The sequence below is a fragment of the Morus notabilis genome, unplaced genomic scaffold, assembly GCF_000414095.1.
Source record: "Morus notabilis unplaced genomic scaffold, ASM41409v2 Scaffold1289, whole genome shotgun sequence".
Taxonomy (NCBI): Eukaryota; Viridiplantae; Streptophyta; class Magnoliopsida; order Rosales; family Moraceae; genus Morus; species Morus notabilis.
Genome location: NW_010356868.1, coordinates 226,276 through 248,327, shown reverse-complemented (window position 1 = coordinate 248,327; position 22,052 = coordinate 226,276). Strand labels below are relative to the sequence as shown.

Here is a 22,052-nt window from a genome sequence, read left to right as displayed (position 1 = left end):
ATGTGGACTTCGGGATTGTTCCTAGCTGGAATACTGCCGCCTCTGTCTTTCTTCTTTTAGACAGACTTGACTCCTTGGATTGTTTCGCTGATTTCATTGCATCAAGTTCATATTTGTAGTGGCTGCTTTTCATTGCTGTTTGAGACTTCTGTATGACACTGATAAACTGTACAAGGTTTTCATGAGCCATCATGCATGTGGTTTGCTCCCCAAGTGTCTGGGGTTGAATTCCTGAGGGCCACCTACCTAGTGAATAACCAAGAGTTGCATGCTTCCCAAAGATTGTCGATTTTGGTAGTAGCACCACTTTCGAACTAAAGCCCACGGACTGGGTTTGGTGGTTTTTTGGGCCATAAAGAAAAAGAAAAAGAAAAGAGAATATAATGTTTGTCCTATCAAAAGAGAAGAGAATACGATAGGATGTGTATCCTAATTTAAAAACAAAGTGTTGTTAATTGTTCCAATATTGAATAAGCAGAAGCACAATTAAACACCATTTTTTATATTTTATTTTCTGTACCGGTTTAGTTGTCTCTTCAGGCCTAATCATTCTTATTTATTAAGGATCTCAAAGTTGGTTTCTTTCTTTCTGTGTTTAATATTCATCTCTATAGCAAAGGATCTGAAAGTTGATTGGTTTCTTATTAATGAAATAATTTTTCTTTTCAAAAGAAAAAAAAAAAGTAATAACCGTTGTGGATCTGAACATAATTTGTCCTATTAGAAAGATCAGAAGAAAATATGTGCTAATTTTACAACTTGGGGTTCAAACCATGAATCTTTAGGGGGTTGAACCATGCGTGGTTTGAACTTGGAGTTCAAACCGGCCAAAACCAAGGGGATGAGTGGTTTTATATTTTGGGGTTTAATATGGTTAAAACATCATATCAGGGTTCAAACCTTGAATCTTTTCTTTTTAAACCAAACACTGGTTTTGTTAGGGCTGGTCAAACCATTTTTTACTTTCTGCAAACAAACACTCGTTTGAACCTAAACCTCGGTTCAAATCTTGAGAATCCTCAAACCAAACATACCCTAAATGTGCCTTAGTGAATGGAATCAATTCCAGTTGTTTCTTATATAAATGAATCAATCAAGAGCCTTTTATAGTTTCATTTCTTGTCGCTTTCAGGTCTAATCTTTCTTGTATGGAAAGAATTTCAAGTTGGTGTTCTTAATCTTGCACAGGCTCTATGCGTGCATTTGATTTCTTTGTAGTGAAAGTAATGTTGATATTTTATTCAATTTTATTTTTTACTTATTAAAAAGGAAAAAAGGAGTTGTTTTGTCACTAACATTTAATTTATCTCATCTTATTTCTGCTTCTCAGGGTGTTGATGAAAATGTTCTTGGTGAATTGGAGCAAATGGAGAAAGAATTGGATATAGAAGACATCTTAATTTATAGGTCTGCTGCAGAATGCAAGCTTCAGGTATGGTTGCACCGCTTTATGGAACAGGTGATGTGTAGAGTATGCTATTGTATAATGGCTTGCTTGTTCATTTAGCTTATTAAGATACAATTGCTGTCTAATGGCTTCAATATTTCCATCAAAGAAATTCTTACATCCCTGCAGGAATTTTTGTCCAACCCATCAGCTCTCAACATAAATATAAATGTTGGCGGTGTTTCTGTGGATAAATCAAGGAACGATGAGCATTTGGCAGGTAAATCCCGTGGATGGTTGAACTGGCTCTCCCTTGGCATGCTTGGTGCTGGAGGAACAGATGACTCTAGTCAGTTCTCCGGTGTTGTTTCTGATGAAGTCATAAAGGTCTTTCTGCTCCAGTCAGTTACCACTAGGAAATGAGCTGCTTAGTAAGTGCTGTCTCTGTTTATATAAAGAAGATTTAACTTAAGTATTGTCTTCTTGAACAGGACATATACGAGGCAACGAAGTTCCATCCGAATACATCTAATGTCAATGCTGCCACAAATGATAAGATCTATTTCTGTGCAATAAAATTTTGCATTCATCAGGTGTCTACAATGTTGCGTAGCATGTATGATTGCGCTCTCCTTTACTCTATTTGTATAAATGTTAATTACTGAGGGAACTACCTAGCCGTTGTCAATTGAGGCTAGCTCAAGTGGTTGTGTGCATGAATGTGTGCCTCTGTCCACTAGGATTTGAATCCTGATGGTTTCATTTCTTGGGTAAAGTGGGAGCCGTAGGCCCCACACCATAATATTTTTTAACTTGAATGATTTACACCATAATAGCCGACTGTGAGCCTGACCCTTAGCGATTGTGCATTTACTTTCCTGGTTGAGAATCTATTCCATTGAAATTATAATCAGGAACCCTTTGTCTTCTCGTCTGTTTACTGCTTGGTTGATGTGTTAATTCAGCTTATGAATAAGGCTGTGAGTTTAGGAGTGGTGGAAGGTTTTAGAGTGGGTGGAGATGAGATTTTAGTCACTCATCTCCAACTTGTAGGTGGCACTTTTTCTTAGATTCTTTGATGGGGTATTTTAGGAATGTCATGGCCACTAGGGGTGTTCGTAGCCTGAACCATAGTCCTGAACCATCGTTGCTGGTTTGGTGACTGAAATCAAGTGGTCGGCTTCCAGGCCAGAGGAACCACAGAACCAAAACTGCCTAACCGACCAACGCTGACCAATATCTGGTCGGTTTTTGCAGTTGGTTGGCGGCCCCTTTGCTTATTTATTTATTTATTTATTTGTCTTGTTTTTGTTTTCTTGTCTCTAGATCGAGCTCTTTGCCCGCGTAAATTATTTCTACTTGCATAAACAGTGATTGTGTAACGTGCTATCATTGCAATTATCATTTTTCTTGTTATTTATCTGATGGATATTGTTTTGCATATATCGTTCAATACAAGTTGTTCTTTCATCTACTTTAAGACGTGCTAGATTAATATATTTCGTCAAAAAACACTTGCTTTTCCATGTTTCTCTTGTGTAAAAAGAAAAGATTACATATGTGAATTTCATTTTTTAATTTCTTTATTAAAGGAAATATAACCGAGAAATTGCTCAGTTGATTCTGTGTGGATCAACTATTGAGTGTAAACTCGGGGAAGAATCTGCAAGCCTCGTCACCACTATCAATTCAGTTGAGATGCTCTATCCATGTAACAGGAAAGTAGTTCTGCACATGAAAAAGGTTTGTACTCTCTCTGTGTTCAATTCTGTCTCTTTTTTTAATGAAGTTTCTGTTTCCTATAAAAAAAAAAATCCATGGGGTTGTGCTGTTTTGCATCTGTTTTATTTATTATGTTTCACGTAGATTTCATTTTGTCAAGATCTATGTGTTTTGTTTAGTTTAGTTTTTTGTTTTTTTTTTTGGAATATAACTGGGAGTGAGATATTCCTTATTGTTGCTGACCATCTTATTGAATTAGTAACCCTCCCATTATGGGACTTGGGGACCTGTTCTTGAGTTGTAAAACATTAATGCGAGGGAAGAGACATAGACATGTAGTTTTTTTCTGTTACAACAGGTTTCCATAAACATAAAACTGAATATCATGTTCTTACCTTTGATTTTTCAATAAATTTTTGTTCTTAAATGAGAATTGAGTGTTGTTATTTGGTGAGGATTGTTTAAGGTTTGGTTGTAGCTGGAGTTAAAAAAAAAGGATAATCAATACAGAAATGTATAACTGAAGAGGAAAATGACTCACCTTGGCAATGAAGCTTTTTCTTGCAAGATATACTTAGTTATGATGAAAATTGTTTCCTTCTTTTTTATTTCCTAATTTTGAGGTATAATATGGATTTTTTTTTCTGTTTTTTTCCTCCGGAATAGGTATAATCTGTACTTACCTTGTTTCTTTTCAGTGTAATAATGAAAATAATTTTATGGAATCTGAGCATCCTTCCTTAAAATTGCAAGTGGATACTTCCCCAAGCCATGAGGTTGAGTTTTCAGTGAAGGTATTCTTCTCAAATTTTGCTCTGAAGTAAACTGTATGGCTAAATGATTCTGTCTGTTGATGTCTAACTATATTCATATATATATATATATATATAAATATATATGGAAGAGTTTTCAATGGTTATATTTCTATCAGTGGTCACCTCCAACTATAAAAATTTAATGATGTGGCGTGGTAAGAATCAAATTTCATTAATTGTCATCAATTTTTTTGATCAACTATTTAATTTATTACAACCGTCGGATTAATATCTTGTGGCTAAAACAATAATACTCATTGATGGGTAAATATTGGAGTAATCATTAAAACCACACCCATATATATATTTTAAATAAAAGAAAAACACTACTATATTTATATTTATGAATGATGGATATTTGCTACTGTTGTAACTTTCTACTCAGGGCTTTCTTGAACCGGTTGAAGTTACTTGTGATGTGGGCTGTTTTTTGAATTGCATCGAGTTTTTTGGTGTATTTAGTTCTTTTGAATCTCACCACCAGAGGAGGGTAAGCATGTTTATACATTAGCTAAAGTTACTATTTTCTTTGGGAGAGAACACCTTTTTTTTTTTTTTTGCTTTTGTTATGAGCTTTTTTTCCTAGTGAATTTGAAAATGTTCTTTTATCGCATTTTGTTCTGTTTTTCTTTTGTCTTTTCTGCTTCTTTTTTTTTTCATTAGTTTATTGTTTCTTGTGCCAAAAAGAAAAAGTTTGATCGAGTGCCATTAGCTGTGAGAACTCAAGCTATAGCTGACAGGTGTTATCAAATTGACGGTTTAGGACACAAGAATTGCACATGACGTGGTTTGAAAAATGACGAGCTTTGCCTTGCATGTGCGAATCTCGTGTTTCAAACCGTCAATTTAATAACACTTATTAGCTGTCAGGATGAAATTTGTCAAAATTGAAAGTTTGGGGTGTATTATGCAAAATATGAAAAGTTTAGGGTGCAACAGTGCAATTTACTTGTTATGTAAATTCTGTGTATTTATGTTTATTATTATTGTCATTTTTTTTTGGGGTCAAAGTCTTAACATTGATAGTGCTTGAGGTTATGTTGTAGTTTATTTGAGGTGAGTTGTAGAAGAGTATATGATGTGAGTTTATCTTTTCCTAGAGCAGAGAGAGAGAGAGAGAGAGGACATGCTAAAGGCAATATCTCCTTTCCAGTTTAATAAGCTATTGGATGGCCTCGTTCATCCCAAGCTGTTCCTACTTGCTATTCTGATCTGATGCATTGAAAATATTACCTTTTAATAGGTCCTCTCATCACTGAATGGGATTAGAGATGCTAATAGCCGACTGCAATCAAAAGCTGAGTAAGTTTTCTTGTAAATTTAGGAATCACTTGTACTGTAAGAATAGTTGAGGTCTACAAGAGTGATCATCCATATAAATTGACATCTTTTCTATTCCGCCATTATCGGTGTTCTTTATCTTTTGCAGATACTTTTTATCAAGTTACAAGAAAGTGTTTTGGGATATTTGTATCAACAATGTTGTCATAAATGTTCCTTGGGAAACTGAACTAGCTGAGCAATGGAATTTGGTAATTCCTATACATCACTTGATAGCTAATCATCACCTTGTTCTTTCCAATCAACTTTCGATGTTCATATAGTTTATGTATGTTCCAAATTACTATCTGGGACCATTTTCCTTGACGAGATTTTTGCTTGGTTACATGTTAATAATAAAAAGGTTAATAATACTTTTCCTCGACATGTGGCTGAGACTATGGTTATGATTGTTGAAAGAAGCTTGGTATCACCAATTCCTCCAAGTCCAGTCTCTCTGTTAGCAGATAAGTTTCCTTCCTCAAGCAGGGGTCTGCAAAAAGTTCTGTCTCGGCCATCTTTTGGGTTTGATGGTTGGAGAGGGAGACACGTATTTCTGATTAGTAAAGTGACTTTTTGTGGGGGTAGAGTGCAATTCTGGGCTTCCCTTGGACCCATTCCACCAAGAAGTTTAGGAATTTTCCCGTTTGCACTATTTGTTTTGTTTTACTTGTTGGTTAGCGAAGGGTTTCTTGTCATCCGTCCTTTGTTGTCTCTCCTTCTCTTGTTTGAAGATAATAAAAAGTGTTACTTGTTACTATGTTACAGTCACTGGAAGCTGGCGCTGTAGTTGTTACGACTAAAAATGTTGCAGGAAATCTTTTATCAGAGGACAGTAAACAATCATATGCTCTGGAAAAATTAAATTCTAGTGAGAACTCCAGTTCTTTTATGTGCTTCCAACCTGAATATCTCAATGCTCACTATGAGGTCGAAATAAAAGATTTGGAGGTCAGCTCCCCAATTTCTTTGAGATCAGTTATGTTCTATCTATGTATAATTGTTTTTTTCCTGTAAAACTAATGTCAAAATGATTGTCACGCAGATGATGCTAAGAACACATTGTCATTCTGAACCAATCTCTATCTTTGAGAAATGTAGTGCTTCTATCATGTTGACATGTTGCATTATGCCAGATGAATCAATATTGAAACAATTAGAGGTAACTATATGTTTATTTGTCCCTTATCTATGCCATATCATAAATACATATATAGTATATAGGCAGAGAGAAAAAGAGGATTTCTTCCTTGGAGTCTTCTAGGTCAATTAGTTTCTAATTGAAGCATCTCATCTCCTTTTCTTGTATTGATTTTTATCGATAAAAGTTGTTTCTTATAAAAAAAAAAGTATTTTATGAATTCCTTGCATGGAACTGGTGTGTATTTGTGAACTAGTTGTGTTAAAGAAGCTTCGTTTAACTTTTCTTCAGACTTGAACGTTCTCAATTCTTCCTTTTTAGGTTTGTGTTAGTGCATCACCACTACAGGTGTACTTTTCACCAACAATATATGGTGCAGTTTTGGGATTGATTGCATATCTTCAGACTGTGCAATCAAACTCTGTATCTGTAAACGCTGAAGCTGTGGATTCACCCACTGTCAAATTAAAGGCAGCAATGGTTCCTGTTTTTGGTTTCTGCGTCAATGCAAAATTTGAGTCAGTCAGATTACTTGTTGACCTTGCAAATGACGGAGAAAACAGTCTATCACTCATCTTTGTCCTTCAAGAATTAGACATCTGGTATGTTCTCTTATTGTTACTGTTGTACCGTATGTGTCTTATGCGATTCCCGCATTTTTCCATGCATTGCACTTATGTTTTTGTATTAAGATCTTTGAAATACTTAACCCTTTAGGAGAAAGAAATTGAAGTCTTAATTAGCTGTTTGTATGCTCGGAGTGAATTTATAGATTTAAGTTTTCCTTCTCCTTTTCTCTTCTTTTCTGGTAAGAAAATAAATATTTATTGAACAAAAAAGGGACACACACCCCTAGGGATTAGTCAGGTGCTCAAAGAGGCCTGGATACCCTAGGTTATAATTAAAAAAAAAGGGGGGGATAAAACACAAACAAAATTACAGCAAGTACAGTTTTCACCAAAGACCAAAGAAGAACGGTATTACAAAAAGGGAATCCAACGCACAAAATCCCTGAAATCTTTAATCTATTGAATCCTTCTTAAACAATCCTAATTGAACTATATCCCCCATCACTGCAGGATCTTCTGTCAGGTCTTTCTTTCTTCTTTTTTTTTTTTTTTTTTCCTCTTAATACAAGAAAATGAAAAATTAATTTAAAATTAAAGGTTACGTAACAGAGCAATTGTCAAGAGATCCACCAGAAAGTCAAAAAAAAAAAAAAAAGAAGCCTAGAAGAATTACTGATAACCCCAACGAGAATAGATAAGAAACAACAAAAACAGCATAGCATCAGAAATCCAAACCTAAGCCAATATGTCTTCCCAACTTAGCATATCAGAGAAAGAGGAAAGTCCTTGAAAGAGGAATCTGTCGACGCCCAAAGAGAGTCCAAAATTTCGCCTTCTCAGAGAGATCTTCACTGGACATTTCCTTCATCTAAAAAATCCTTTGATTTCATTCAAGCCAGAGAACACATATGATAGCGATATTAACAGCTATTAATAAAGCATGTGCTTTCTAACATGTCCCAAAGCCAAAAGATTTTTTCACAAAAATATTATTGCTACACACAGGAAAATACCCAACTAATACCTGCAGCCCTAAGTAATAAAAAAGCGTGGCACATCACAATGTAGAAACCAGTGATCCACCGATTCTTCACTTGCCTTGCACAAAACACCCAACTTGGAGGTAGTGCAAATTGAGGATGTTTTCTTTGAACCAAATCACAAGTGTTCAGTTTTCTATGATAAAATAACCAAGCAAAGACCTTAACTTGAAAACGAGCACATGATTTCCAAATAAAGTTGAAATATTCAAGTAAGAAAACTAGGATGTTAAATCAAAGAATGAAAGTAGGAACATCATGAGCAACCATTTGAATCGCACACCCACACTCGCTGGTCAACAGTGCCTAAAAGAGAAGTTACTTAAAGCATGAACTAAGGCAGAAAGTTGATCAATCTCTATCATTTAAGTTTCTTCTAAAGCCAAAATTAAAATTTCTGTTGGAATTTTCATCAAGAATAACAACCTCACGGATCTTCTGTCAGGTCTTAAAAAATCCTTTTTAGTTTCCAACTGAATTGTGCAGCAAATGGCCACAATTGCTGAACTCCACTAGGCTCAACCTTATTGAAACCAACCCTACACACTTCAGGATCGTTCACAGCGTATTTTTAAACCTCATTAGAACAAGAAGTATAGCCCTAGTTTTTTGAGCAATCTACCTCATGAAAAAATAAATGGTCTACTGATTTCGCATTTTTCTTGTATAAGATACACCAGCCGAAAAAAATAGATAGGAAAGGTCTTTTATGCTTTAAATCATGAGTATTGAGCAAAACCAGCAAACTAGGCATCTGAATTTTTGGAGGAACATGGGCATTCCATATAAAAAGAAAGATAAAATGAAAAGGCTCAAAAGATTGGAAAGAAGGATTATCAATAAGGGAATACAAGAAATAGTTGTAAGAGGAATTGTGGAGGTAATGTCCTCCAAAAAGAAATGCCATCCTGGAGATATGGATGAGTTCCATATAATGTGAACCACCAGAGCGAAAGATTGGTCCTGAAGGAAAGAAAAAATAAAACCGTTATATTTCTTGAAGACTATAGAATAGAAGAAATAGATATTTAAGTACTTTAGACTTATCTCTGATATACAAATGTAATGTTGTGTGTACAAAATGCAGCTATTCTCTTTTCTTATCTGAAGAGTGCTGGATTTGTTTAAAAGCATTGAATGTAAGTACTTCACAGCTGAGAGGTGAAAATGACGGCCATATTTTGCTTTCATCTGGGAATCATTTTTCTACCTCTTCCACACATCAGCAAGACATTGATAGTGGGCGTGGCTACAGAAGTGATAATCTTTCTGATAGAAGTTTATTCAGTGAAGGATGCATCATCTTACATTTCAAAGCTCTTGATACAGCGTTAACTTGTTGCAAATACACCATATGCATGAATGGTGCTGAAATCCACTGCTACCCAGATGTGATCAGACTGCTGACTGGGTTTTTTGAGAATTTATCTGCTTCTGGTACTTCTTGCCCAAATGAAAGCTTCTCTAGCTCCTCTGTATATGCTGGAGATCCAAAAACAATTTCTGATTTTGGCTTTCAAAAATTTGGTTTTTCAAACTACTTCGAGACCGGTTCCCCTGAGCATGCAAGCATTCCTTTAGATCGTTTTCCCTTTATTACAATATCCAATGCTAGTTCGCCTGGTAATCTTGAGAGTTCGTTGCTTTATTCTAGTTCTGACTGGAGAAAATATTTCAATTTAAGGGACAGAAGGATTCGAATGCAACATTTTAATGTGAGTACAGAATCTAAAAGTGCCAGTACTCATGCTAGATCATCAAGATCTACGTCTGGAACAGAGGCATATCATGTATCTAGGAGTTCAGGTGCAAATTGTCCATCTTTCTTTGATTTTAACCTATGCGAAATCAGGCTGCATTTTCATGATGCGTCGGGTATTGTTGGTACTGTCACCCTGCCTAGCTCTAATTGTTCGCTATTTGTTTATGAGGACTGCATGGATGCATTATGTTCTTTAGAGGGTGTGACTCTTACCTCAGATTGGTGGACAAAGAACTTCCATGAGTTCATCTGGGGTCCTTGTTTGCCAAATTTGTCCCCTATCATAAATGTGCGTGTGCAGAAGAACAAACATAGCTTGTCAGGTTCTCATTTGGAGGTAGGGTTAAGTTTGCAGCATGTATACTGCATTTTACCTCCTGAATATCTGGCGATAATACTTGGTTATTTCTCATTACCTGATTGGAGTTCCGATTCAAATAAAACTGGAGATGGAATGCATGAAAGTTCTGATGCTGAAAATGAAGGTTCTGTTGTGTATAAGTTTGAGATACTGGACTCGGTCTTAATTTTGCCCGTGGAAAGCAGTGAGCCTCAGTTTCTAAAGGCTGAGTTTCAACAAGTGTACTTTAGTTTTATTAATAGCAGCAGTCCAGATAATGCTCTCAAGGGAATTCCATGTGAATCCTTGGTGCCAGAAGATAAGCTTGCAAAGAGAAGTGATTGTTTAAATATATTTGGAAGGGACGTGTTCCTGTCATTCTTGTCATTCAAGGATCATGGTTGCTTAAGTCTAGACAAAGATGCGAACTGTGCAGATGTTACATTGTTGGCACCCTTAAGTGCGGATATCTGGGTCAGATTACCATGTGAAAGTGAATCCTCTCGTAAAAGTACTCCATTAACCACATGCATCATGTCAAGGATATCAGAATGTCAAGTTCTGGCTGAAGGTAGGACTTACATTTTATATAAGCTTTCTTAACAGATATACTTCATCTTTTAATCTTCTTATCTTGTTATACCTGAAACAATCATCCGCTTCCTGCAGATCCATATAACTATATGTAGACTGACACTTGTTCATTGTCTTTTCTTTTTTCTTTTTTTTTTTCTTTACAGATGATCACTTCTTCTTTGGATTTGAGGCACTCTTGGATGTCATGAATCAGTTTTCCCTAGTTCCTGATCAATCAAAATGTTTCAAATCTGATGTTCCAGAGTTTCTTCAATTGAAAAGGTGCTTCAAACAGAACAGTGTAGCCTCACCTATTGCCTCGAGTGTTGTACTTACAGAAGTTAGATGTCACGTTAATTCACTGGTGATGAAGTTTCATCAGTTCACAAAAGGCTCAACTGAACTGATTGCTAAGGCTGAAATGCAACTTACATTGTCTGCAATTTTGAGAAATGACTTTCTTTCAAGTTTAGATCTTACTTTCTCTTACCTAGAATTCCTTTCATTACCTAGTTCCATTGTGCTAGCAAGGTGCACTTCCCCATCCTTAACATCATCTGTTCTTGACATTTCTCTTTCTGAAGTAAACCAAGGTGAAAATGAACTATATCTTTCAATTCCATCCCTTGACATTTGGGTACACTTGTCTGACTGGGTTGACATGATCGATATGTTTGTTTCATATGCCGGACAGTTGTCCAAAACTGAACTCTTGGGTACATCATCTAAGAGTTTTAACCTTTATAAGGTTGACACATTGGATAATACAGCATCCACTGGTTCTCCATACTCTCTCTGTTCTTCAGGTGCTTCAACATATCCTTCATCGGGGAACACGGAGCAGGATGCTATGGTCATGACTGTTAAGTTGGAAAACATCGGTGTTACGTTTCATTTTCCCATCTATTTCAGCAACAAAGCATGTGGAGAATTTCCAGTAGCTCAAGGTCAAAGGGATATTTCTCCAGTCACTTCTTCTAGTGTAGTGGGAGGAAACGACTTAAAATATATTTCTGTTAGTATGCACAGTAAAAGTAGTGGATTACTTATAGATGGAAGAAGTACAAAATTGAAAACTAAGATGGAAAGATTGAGTGGCACGATTGCACTCAGTGAGGACAATAATGTTCTTTCTTGGCCCTTTTTTCAGATATTTCATGTTGTTTTGGATGCTGAACTTCATGGCAAGACTCAGCCAGTGCATGTCAAAGTTGAGCTTCAGTGTGATCATCTAAATGTGTGGCTTTCTCATAATTTCTTCTATTTTTTGCGCTGTGTTACATTCGTCATTCCTGAAGCAGGGCCTTCCCAGTTTCCTTTTGGTGGTGTTGATTTTAAAGTCAATATGAGGAAAGTTTCTTTTCTTCTAAGTGATGGAAGGGTATGGAATTCGCATCGGTTCTTAAGCATCTTTTATTTTCATGTTATCCTCTTTTATGCTGATTATTATATGGTATATTGTTCAGATTATTGCAGTTTCTTTTATGAGGAGTGCCCCCCGTTTTTGTTGGAAAAAAAATATAGTATTTCTTTTCGTTTTTTCTTTCTACTTATCTGCTTCTGATGTTTCTTGGTTGTTTACTCTTTTTCTTATTGTTTGTTCCATTTCCTTTCTTAGTGAGGTAGATAGTTCTATATGAATTCTTTTTACTATGCTATTGACAAGTAGGAGATACATGCTACTCTTGACTTCTTCTTCTTCCCTTTTTTTTTTGGGACTGAAAGATGCAAATTTAACATAAACAAATTGGCAATCGAGGAAGGTTTTATTTATTTATTTATTTATTAACTCGGTGTTAATTCATTCTTCTTTTTTTTCCAATAGAGCATGTTTTTTACTCCTGTGATTTGATTATAATGATTATCTACGCTGATGGAATATTGTCCATGGTTATATTTGTCCCCAAGCCGCATTTGAAAAAATAAGAGAAAAGGACGTTAAAAATATAGTTTGTGGAAATTTTGAAGAGCCAAATACTCTTGCAGGGAAATCTATCTTTAGATCTTTTCATTTTTGTTGGATCACCTTGCCTTAGAAATACCATTCTTATATGCTTGCACTGAGGAGGACTTGACAATAGAGGTTTAGGACCTGTTGCCTTAGAAACACCATGTATCGAATACTCTTTAAAACAAACACCCCTTTGCACTTCTCTGATTAATTAGTCATCCATTGAATTCTTTCCATAAGATTTACATTTATTATACTTCTCTTTGATGGACGGCTAAATGTCGCGTTTGAGTGTCTTTGGTTAGCATTTTGTTTCGTTTATTTTATCTTGTCTGTTTTTATTTTGCTTGTTTAGGATGCCTTGTCCTCAATTCTTTGCCATTGATTTCATCGTCAATTAAAAAGGATGTTTCCTTATAAAAAAGATATTGATTATTGATTTTAAACACTCGTATTTAATCATCCTATTTCAACTATGGTTTGTATTGTGCTAAGAGTCTATTTTCCTTGAATCAAGTGGAGTTGCAGTGGACCACTGTTTGAAATTCTTGTGAGGAACATCGTCCTGTATATTAATATGATGGAAAGCTACTTAGAAGGGTTGGTTAGTGGTGAGTTCCAAGTGAGCTACAATAACATTCATAAGGTATGTTACTTTGGATTATTATTTACCTTCTATTTTCCAATATGAATAATATCCCTTTCTCATTTAGTTCTAATTTTTAAGGTCTTTTGGGAGCCTTTCATCGAGCCTTGGCAGTTTGAAATTAATGTGACAAGGAAACAAGAAATGAGTCTTAATAGCTCCATTATGACAGATATCCAGCTCAAATCAACTGCACAGCTTAACTTAAATGTTACGGAACCCCTCATTGAGGTACTCATATCCTTTGTCATCACGAACTTTAAATAGCATAGCTTTAGCATGTTTCTAATCATTTGCTAAGTCTTCCTTGGGAACTGAATGGAGGTAATTATTTGATATACGTCCTATATCTCAAGAAAATTTTACATGACTGAAGACACGTTTTTATGCAAGAACTGTAATATCTTTGTGTGGGAACATGAAAAAATGGTCTCAGATCATAGTCTTGGTTATAGCTTTTTATTACTAGCTGTCCCAACATGGTATATTAAGGTCAATTATCCATTGTTGCATGAGATAGAAGCAAGTTTGTAATCAATAAGTGAATTAAGGGAAACTATATTTTCTTCTTTTAACTCTATTTTGTTCACCATTTTGGCCCATTTGGAATAGCTTTTGCTATTACTTTCAAGCAGTAGAAGAAGAGAAGCATAAGTTAAGGCTTTTATTTACTGGTGGGATGGTGCATGGAAAGAGCCTTTTGATTTCAGAAGAGCTTGTGAACCTGTTAGGTTAAATATGTCAAAAGCTCTTAGTTTTATAAAAGCAATGAACACAAGGATATTTGATGGAATTTTTAACTTGTTATTCACCAATAAAAGGTTAAAAATATAAATAAAAAAGCTTTTCATAAGCTCTTTTTTACGAAGCACCAAGGAGGTGGCTTGTTCAAGAGAGCTTATAAAAGTCAAAAGCCCAATGAATAAGTCTATCCAACACGTCCAAAAGCTGCTTTGCACTAAATAAGCCAAAAGCTGCTTATTTTAAGCCATTCCAAACGGGGCCTTAAGCCAGACCAGAAAACACAGCAATTATTCACCAAAACTTTGATTTTTTTATTTCACCGTCGTTTTGAAGGAAAGATGTTAATTTTTCTGAATCTGAAGCAAAACATATTACACTTAACTTGCACTTCACGACAATGAGTTGAAAACCTCTCATCTGATATAATCCTTTGCAAGAAAATGGGAGAAACAGCGGCTCACCTTTTTCTCCATTGTTCATGCTACATCTAGTTGCTTTTATTGAAAGAGCTAGGCTTTTCATGGGTTACACCTAGGTTGCAGGGATTTACTCTAGTTCTCTCTTCCCCTTAGCTTTAGCCCTAAGGGTAAAATTTTGTGGAAATTTGCCTCATTAGCTATCTTTTGGGGTATTTGGGTAGAAAGGAATTGTCGGATTTTTAATGATGTAGAGGAGGATTAAATTGTTTTGTGGGATAAAGTCAAATTTTGGGTTTCCTTGTGGGTGTCCGTGATAAACAGTTTGGTAATCAGGGCTTATCGGATTTAGTTTGGAGTTGGGCTCCTTATTTATAGCCTAACTTCTCTTAGGCTTTGTTTTGGTTGTTGAGGAAATCTCATCCTCTCTTTGTACTTCTCCTTTTTTATCTTTACTTTAATTTGTTTCTTTTTCATTATATATATATATATATATTCACGGTTTGTGATTATCTACGACCTTACAAAAATGCATAACTTGAAACAATTACTTGAAAGGAGGAACCAAATAGCCTTTAAGGGTTTGTTCCTGAAAAAGAAAAGGAAAAAAGAAAAAGACAAGGACATAACATCCAATGTACTTTTACCTTATTGCCCTCAATGAGTCTTACCTTTTAGACTAATGAGACGAATCAATTGAGACTCTGATGGTTAAGTGGTGTCCTTTTATTTTTTGTTGCCACTTTCGTAAAGTTCAAATGGAAAACTGATTGATTCTAATAAAATGGCTAAAGTTGTGTGGAAAAATATTGTGCTCTGAATGTTGTGGGCCATCTGGATGGAAAGAAACTCAAAGATTTTTGAGGACTGGGTGTTGGAGACAAGGGATCTTTTGAGAAAGAAAAACTTTTTTTCATCTTTGTGGACATCAACTGATTGTACATTTCCTTTCCTTTGATTATTCTAAATTGGAAAGATGTGGTGGAGACTAACTGTATAAGTCTAGTTCTGATATCTATGTTTTTCTTCAGATTGCATTTACTTTTTATGTACTGTTTTATGAGGATATATTGTTCTCTCTTTCTTTGTAATTGAAAACGATATGTTTCTTATTTAAAAAATTACTGTAATTTCCCTAATTATTTCATTTGTCTCTTTCAGTGCGTTTTCAGGACATTTGACATGATTAAGGACTCTTGGGATGCAGTTGAATCAAATAATGTTCCTGAAAGCCAAAAATTATTGAATCCTCCACACAAACATATGTATGATGGAAGATATGCACCCTACGTGCTCCAGAATTTGACTTCTCTGCCACTAGTATATCATATTTATAAAGGGCCAATTGATGACTCTGGTGTCACCGAAATGGACGTGAAGTCTGTCGAACCAGGTGCTTCAATTCCATTATATATTAATGATACCCTGGAGGAACTTTTTCATGTGTGGCCAACCCACTCCTCTGACAGACTTGCTGAGCAGAAATTAAGTGGGGTTGCTCATCACTATATCAGCATCCAACTTGATGGAACATCAGCACCTTTTGCTCCTATTTCTATGCGTGTAGGGCTTACCTACTTTGAGGTTGATTTTTACAAGGCATATAATGAAAATGGCCGAGATAATAGCACCAACACTAGAAGTGGTTTTGAAGTTCCTGTTGTGTTTGACGTTTCAGCGCACCGCTATAGCAAGTTTATACGAATATACTCCACGGTATGTGCAAAACCCACATCTATGCTAAGATTGTTAATGAATTTGAAGTGCCACTAACGCTTCATATATCCAGGTTATCCTTTCAAATGCTACTTCAACGCCATTGGAGCTGCGGTTTGATATTCCATTCGGCGTATCCCCAAAGGTTTGGACAGAAACATTTTTCTTCATGTAAGCCTATTTAAGGCCTCGTTCGCTTCGCGAATTCAAGTTTTCAATTCGAGCTGAGACGTGACATTTTCTGAGAGCTTTTAACTGTAGCAGAAAAAATTAGACGTGACATTTTCTGAGAGCTTTTAACTATAGAAACTTAGAACTGAAAACTCAAATTGGTGAAATGAACGAAGCCTAAATAACTTCTTGCTTCTATGACTGCACAATAGAAACTTATTAGTTAAATTTCCATTTCAGATATTAGATCCAATTTACCCAGGCCAGGAATTGCCTCTGCCTCTACATCTGGCGGAAGCTGGTCGGATCAGGTGGCGTCCAATTGGAAATTCCTACCTCTGGAGTGAAGTCTATAACCTTTCAAACCTTCTTTTGCAGGAGACTAAAGTCGGATTTCTTAAATCTTCTGTTTGCTATCCAGCTCATCCTAGTAATGATCCCTTTCGCTGTGTCATGTCAGTTAGAAATGTCAGCTTGCCTTGTCATACCAAGAGTGATTTAAATACATATGCTAAAAGTTCCTGTGAAAAATCAAAGTTGGATGAGCCGAATAAGTGGTGTGTTCATCAGTTGACTCTATGTACTCCTCTTGTGGTGAAAAACTATCTACCCAAGGAAGTATCATTGGCAATTGAAAGTGGTGGGGTGACCCACACTGCATTTCTTTCTGAGGTTTGTGGCGCTATGTGGGCAAATATATTTTGATTGAATATGTAGTTGTGTTAATATCTTTTAGCATTTTCTTCCTATTTCTATGGAACCTAATTGCACCCAAAAAATAATATTTTTATTTAATGTCATAGGTTGAAACTTTCTTTCACTATGTTGATCCTTCGCATGACCTGGGGTTTGAGATTAGTTTTTGTGGGTCCAAACCAGCAACTGTGAAGTTCCCACGTATAGAAACATTCTGTACGATGGCCAAATTCAGTGGTACAAAGTTTGCAGTATTGGAGGTCATTGCTTTTGATTCACACCAGTCAATTGGTAATCATTCTTCTTTTGAATTTTCTGTTCAATTAACTATGTGCCAGATAGATTATTTTAATGGTGTCTGTTTTTGGTTTATTCAGGTCCAACATATGTTACAATTGAAAAGACAACGGATGCATTCTCTGGTGCCAGGGAGCTCTCAATTTATGTTCCCTTTCTGTTATATAATTGCACTGGTTTTCCTCTCTTGATCTCAGAATATGGAAGTCAAATGAACAGAGTTCCTTCTGTCATTTCTTCCTCGTATGATATGGGTGAGCAAGAGTTATATCAGACAATAGATGGTCTCCATCTGGTGTCTTCTATAGAAGGTTCACGTGCTTCAAATCCACATGTTATAGAATGTTCTTCCTCAAGTCATGTTATCTCAACTAGAAATGGTGTTAATCCTCAGAAGCAAAGGTTTCGTTACAATTCTTTGATCTCAGAAAATTCCAAAGAAAGTCTTCATGAACAATCAAGCGAAAATGACTACAAGACTCAAAATGCTTCATTTAACAGCTCAAAGAATAGATTATCATCTTCAGGTGGTGATTTGAGGAATTACAACTTTATGGGCTATGATCGTGGAAAAGTTGGGGCGGACATGTACTCCCCTGTTCCCTTTTCTGCCATTAATGAGCTAATGGTTATGTTAAGTAGAGCTCAGCCTGATTATGTTCCAGAAAACACGTCAAATTTGGTGTGGTCAAGCCCATTTTTTCTTGTCCCGCCTAGTGGTTCCACTACTGTTCTTGTTCCTCAATCATTACCAAATGCTGCATTTATGATTTCTTTGACATCTAGCGTGGTTGCTGGGCCACTAACTGGGCGGTCAAGTGCTATTACTTTTCAGCCTAGGTAACCTTTCCGACATATTGCTGCGTTCTTCACATTTGTATTATGTTTGTTCTCATTATATTTCCTCACTTTTCAGATATGTTATCAGTAATGCATGCAGTAAAGACCTATGCTTTAAGCAAAAGGGTACTGATCACATTTTCCGTTTGCGCATGGGGGAACATTCTCATCTTCACTGGATGGACACAACTAGGTAGTTGCCTTAAATAATATGCAAGGCATCTGGAGACTGTTCCTGCTAACTTTAAAACTTTTAGTCTACTAATAGTTTAGCATAAGATCTCTTTGTTCACTTACTTCACCTTAAAATAGTTTTTAATGCTATTAAATAAATATGCCCTGCTACGGTCTTACCTTCTTGAGATCTCATACCCTTTTAGAAACTAGATTAGTCTCCAAAGCATTAAATTTAGGCATTCGTTTCATTACAGATGGCTAGTTTTTGAAAATTAAGAGGATGAATTGAATTTGTCTCAGGCAACAAATTTAGAACATTTGTATAGGTCATTGCATCTTTGAAACTTAATTTCATTTATTAACAAAATGCCGTCTGAAACTTACACTTTTCGGCTTACTTGTTATTGTAAACCTAGTATGTATTAAAGATTTAATTGACATTATTGTTTGCACTAACAGTGAGCTAGAGGTATGAGGAGCTTGTAATGTGGTTGCGTAAAAGAAAGATGATGATGAGTTTGGAGAAGCAAATAGTTTAGTTGGGCAATTGTCGTTACACATTAGAAATATGTGACTTATGAGTTACATTCTAATGGTTCAAATTCTAACCTTGTATCTAGAGGCTCCTTTAGGAATCCATGGAAATATATTTCTGAGGGATTTGAGTTCTTTATTCGCTTTATTAAACTACCAAACTGGGAAACTGGTTGTTTAGTTGTGGTTGAAGTGCCAAGGATGGGTAGGACTAACCTAGTCAGATCTATCCTTGTTTTATTGTCCCCAAAATTGGACTTGATAGTTTAACAATGCACCAATTCACATGAGGCCTCGACCACTGAGGTAAAGGCTTTATATAGTTTAAATAAGTTACGTGGAATCACTATTGCTACTTCTTGTCTAGTAATTGGAATGTTTTAACCTTTTTGTTCATTTAACTTATTTGTCCATTTATCTTTTTCATTATTTCAAGGTATCCTTTTATTACTCGTCAGCCCTCATAGTTTTCTCTCTTCTTTGTATATATTTAATTTCCGGCATCGCCCAGGGAATTACTTGTTTCTGTTCGGTACAATGAACCCGGATGGCAATGGTCAGGAAGCTTTTTACCAGATCATCTTGGAGATACTCAAGTGAAAATGCAGAATTATGTGTCTGGATCATCAAGTGTAATACGAGTGGAAATGCAAAATGCTGATGTTTCTGTTAGAGATGAGAAGGTTGTTGGAAGCCTCCATGGTGATTCTGGAACAATGTTGATTCTCTTATCGGATGATGATACAGGTTATATGCCTTACAAAATTGATAATTTCTCAAAGGAGGTTAGTATATTGTTCAGTTGTTCTATCTTCAAAATACTTATTTACCAAAATAGTTGGAATTTTATTTGAGGTAAAGTTTGTATTTAGGTTTCTCCAATTATTTGGATCAACAGTACGTACATAAATAAGTGAAGTGGGTTTCTTGATTTTTCAATTCATTTCGTGTCTCCCTCTCTTAGAATAACAGTAGTTTATTATTGTGTTTTTATCTAATACCGAATATAAACTTTGTTCAAGAGAAATTCAATTGTGTAAGATAAAGGAGGACCAATGGTCCACCAGCCCAACCAAAACAACCTGGGACAAAGGATACCAAGCTAGGTTTCAAGTTGGGAAATGCTAGTCATTAGATTTTATGTGATGTATTGTTAACTTCACACCTATTATGCTCCATTTGTATTCAAAAAAAAAATGAAGAAGAGAAGAGAGAGAGAAGCATGATTTGAGAATTTTCTTTCTTACGTAAATAAATATGTATTAAAGCTGACATTTTATTATTATTTTTTTCTTATATCATTGACTAAGCTTCTTTCCACGTCATTTGTTGCCACTTTTTAGAGGCTAAGGATCTTCCAACAAAAATGTGATACTTTTGAGACTATTGTTCATTCATACACATCATGCCCTTATGCTTGGGATGAACCATGTTATCCTCATCGCCTCACAGTGGAGGTAAACTTTGTCTTCTCTTGTATAGATATAGAATGTTTCCTAGCTTTTATGTTTACTCAGAACTCTTTGTTTTTGGAACTTAAAGGTACCTGGTGAGCGTGTTTTAGGCTCGTATTCCCTGGATGAGGTTAAAGAATACATTCCTGTTGACTTACCACCATCTTCCGAGGTATCATAATATAGTGATGAATAATTTTTTTGCTTAAGTGTCTTCTTGGATAGTTTTGTGCTCTGACCACTAATTAAGTGCACGGAAATGGAGAGATCTATATCTTATTCAAGTATGTCTTTGTCTTCAGAAACCTGGGAGAAAATTAGTCTTATCGGTACATGCTGAAGGAGCTACGAAGGTAAATTCCTGATACTTTGGCATGATATATCTACGGGGCATCTGAATCCTAGTAGCTCAGCAATCGCTTTCCTTTGTCACAGGTCCTCCGTGTTATCGACTCAAATTACCATATTTTGAATGATACGGAAAATTCAAGTGGCCCCTATTTAAGAGAGAAAAAGAAACAGGAGCAGAAACAAGACAAGGTTGTTGGTAACAAGGAACAAATCTCAGTAGTAATTCCACATCTTGGTATTTCCTTGATTAACATTTACCTTCAGGTATGTAAATATGTAGCTATGGTTCTGCTTCTTTTATATTGTTTCTTCCTTTTTAAAATTTTCACCTTTCTACTCAGAAAATGGAAACTTTCAGCCAGAGAGAATTCATCAAAAACTAAGAACTGCTCTATACACTTTCCTTATTTGTACTTGTGCAGGAATTGCTTTTTGCTTGTGCACAGAACATAAGAGTTGTTCTTCTGCAGAGTTTGGATCAACAAAAGCTCTCCTTTCAAATCTCATCATTGCAAATAGATAACCAGCTGCGCTCTTCACCATATCCCGTCCTCTTGTCTTTTGATCGTGAATGCAAAAGCAACCAAGCTGAAAGGATATTGCAAAGAACTTCTGATGGTTCTTACGAACCTGTGTTCTCCATTGCTGTCTCAAAGTGGAGAAAAAAGGATCTCTCATTGGTTTCATTTGAATACATAACCTTAAGGTGTCAATTGCAGATAACCAGCTGCGCTCTTCACCATATCCCGTCCTCTTGTCTTTTGATCGTGAATGCAAAAGCAACCAAGCTGAAAGGATATTGCAAAGAACTTCTGATGGTTCTTACGAACCTGTGTTCTCCATTGCTGTCTCAAAGTGGAGAAAAAAGGATCTCTCATTGGTTTCATTTGAATACATAACCTTAAGGTGTCAATTGCTTTTTTTTTTTTTTTTTTTTTTTTTGTCAATTGCTGCTTTTAGTACAATTTCATTAGTTACTCCCGATGTTAATGGTTTTTCCAATGCTTGCAGAGTAGCAGATTTCCACCTTGAGCTTGGGCAAGAGCTGATATTAAGCTTGTTTGCCTTCATCAAAGAAGTAACATCAAGGTTTCAGAGTACTGTTGTACATTTATCGGACCCTTTATCATCTCCTCTCATCTCTGATGCTAGTTTGGTGGAGTCCTCTTCACATGCTCAGACTTCTGAGTATCATCAGAAAGCAGGGGAGGACAATAGTTATTTGATCAATGTTCCTGTGTTTAATGACTATAACAAACACAGCAAATCACTACCTTTGGTAATTCCAATCGGAGCTCCTTGGCAGCAAATTTACCTGTTGGCTAAAAGACAAAGGAAAATCTATGTAGAGGTGTTTGAAATAAGCCCCGTCAATTTGACCTTGAGG

General features: G+C 35.9%; 1 protein-coding gene across 1 annotated transcript in view; it reads left to right on the top strand.

Moving 5' to 3' along the window:
- The window catches only part of LOC21393752, a 38,945-nt gene that overhangs the window by 12,515 nt on the left and 4,378 nt on the right, over positions 1–22,052 (top strand). Inside the window, exons 13-41 of the mRNA XM_024162813.1 lie at positions 1,331–1,432; positions 1,577–1,774; positions 1,879–2,003; positions 2,980–3,130; positions 3,808–3,903; positions 4,310–4,414; positions 5,168–5,226; positions 5,354–5,456; positions 6,013–6,195; positions 6,290–6,406; positions 6,707–6,987; positions 9,082–10,667; positions 10,837–12,053; positions 13,141–13,269; positions 13,351–13,500; positions 15,591–16,145; positions 16,219–16,290; positions 16,557–16,988; positions 17,120–17,303; positions 17,390–18,149; positions 18,226–18,342; positions 19,372–19,645; positions 20,204–20,317; positions 20,403–20,486; positions 20,617–20,667; positions 20,750–20,929; positions 21,088–21,363; positions 21,396–21,571; positions 21,677–22,051. Of these exons, the coding sequence (XP_024018581.1) occupies positions 1,331–1,432; positions 1,577–1,774; positions 1,879–2,003; positions 2,980–3,130; positions 3,808–3,903; positions 4,310–4,414; positions 5,168–5,226; positions 5,354–5,456; positions 6,013–6,195; positions 6,290–6,406; positions 6,707–6,987; positions 9,082–10,667; positions 10,837–12,053; positions 13,141–13,269; positions 13,351–13,500; positions 15,591–16,145; positions 16,219–16,290; positions 16,557–16,988; positions 17,120–17,303; positions 17,390–18,149; positions 18,226–18,342; positions 19,372–19,645; positions 20,204–20,317; positions 20,403–20,486; positions 20,617–20,667; positions 20,750–20,929; positions 21,088–21,363; positions 21,396–21,571; positions 21,677–22,051 (8,252 nt within the window). The remainder of the gene's footprint in view (positions 1–1,330; positions 1,433–1,576; positions 1,775–1,878; positions 2,004–2,979; positions 3,131–3,807; positions 3,904–4,309; positions 4,415–5,167; positions 5,227–5,353; positions 5,457–6,012; positions 6,196–6,289; positions 6,407–6,706; positions 6,988–9,081; positions 10,668–10,836; positions 12,054–13,140; positions 13,270–13,350; positions 13,501–15,590; positions 16,146–16,218; positions 16,291–16,556; positions 16,989–17,119; positions 17,304–17,389; positions 18,150–18,225; positions 18,343–19,371; positions 19,646–20,203; positions 20,318–20,402; positions 20,487–20,616; positions 20,668–20,749; positions 20,930–21,087; positions 21,364–21,395; positions 21,572–21,676; position 22,052) is intronic.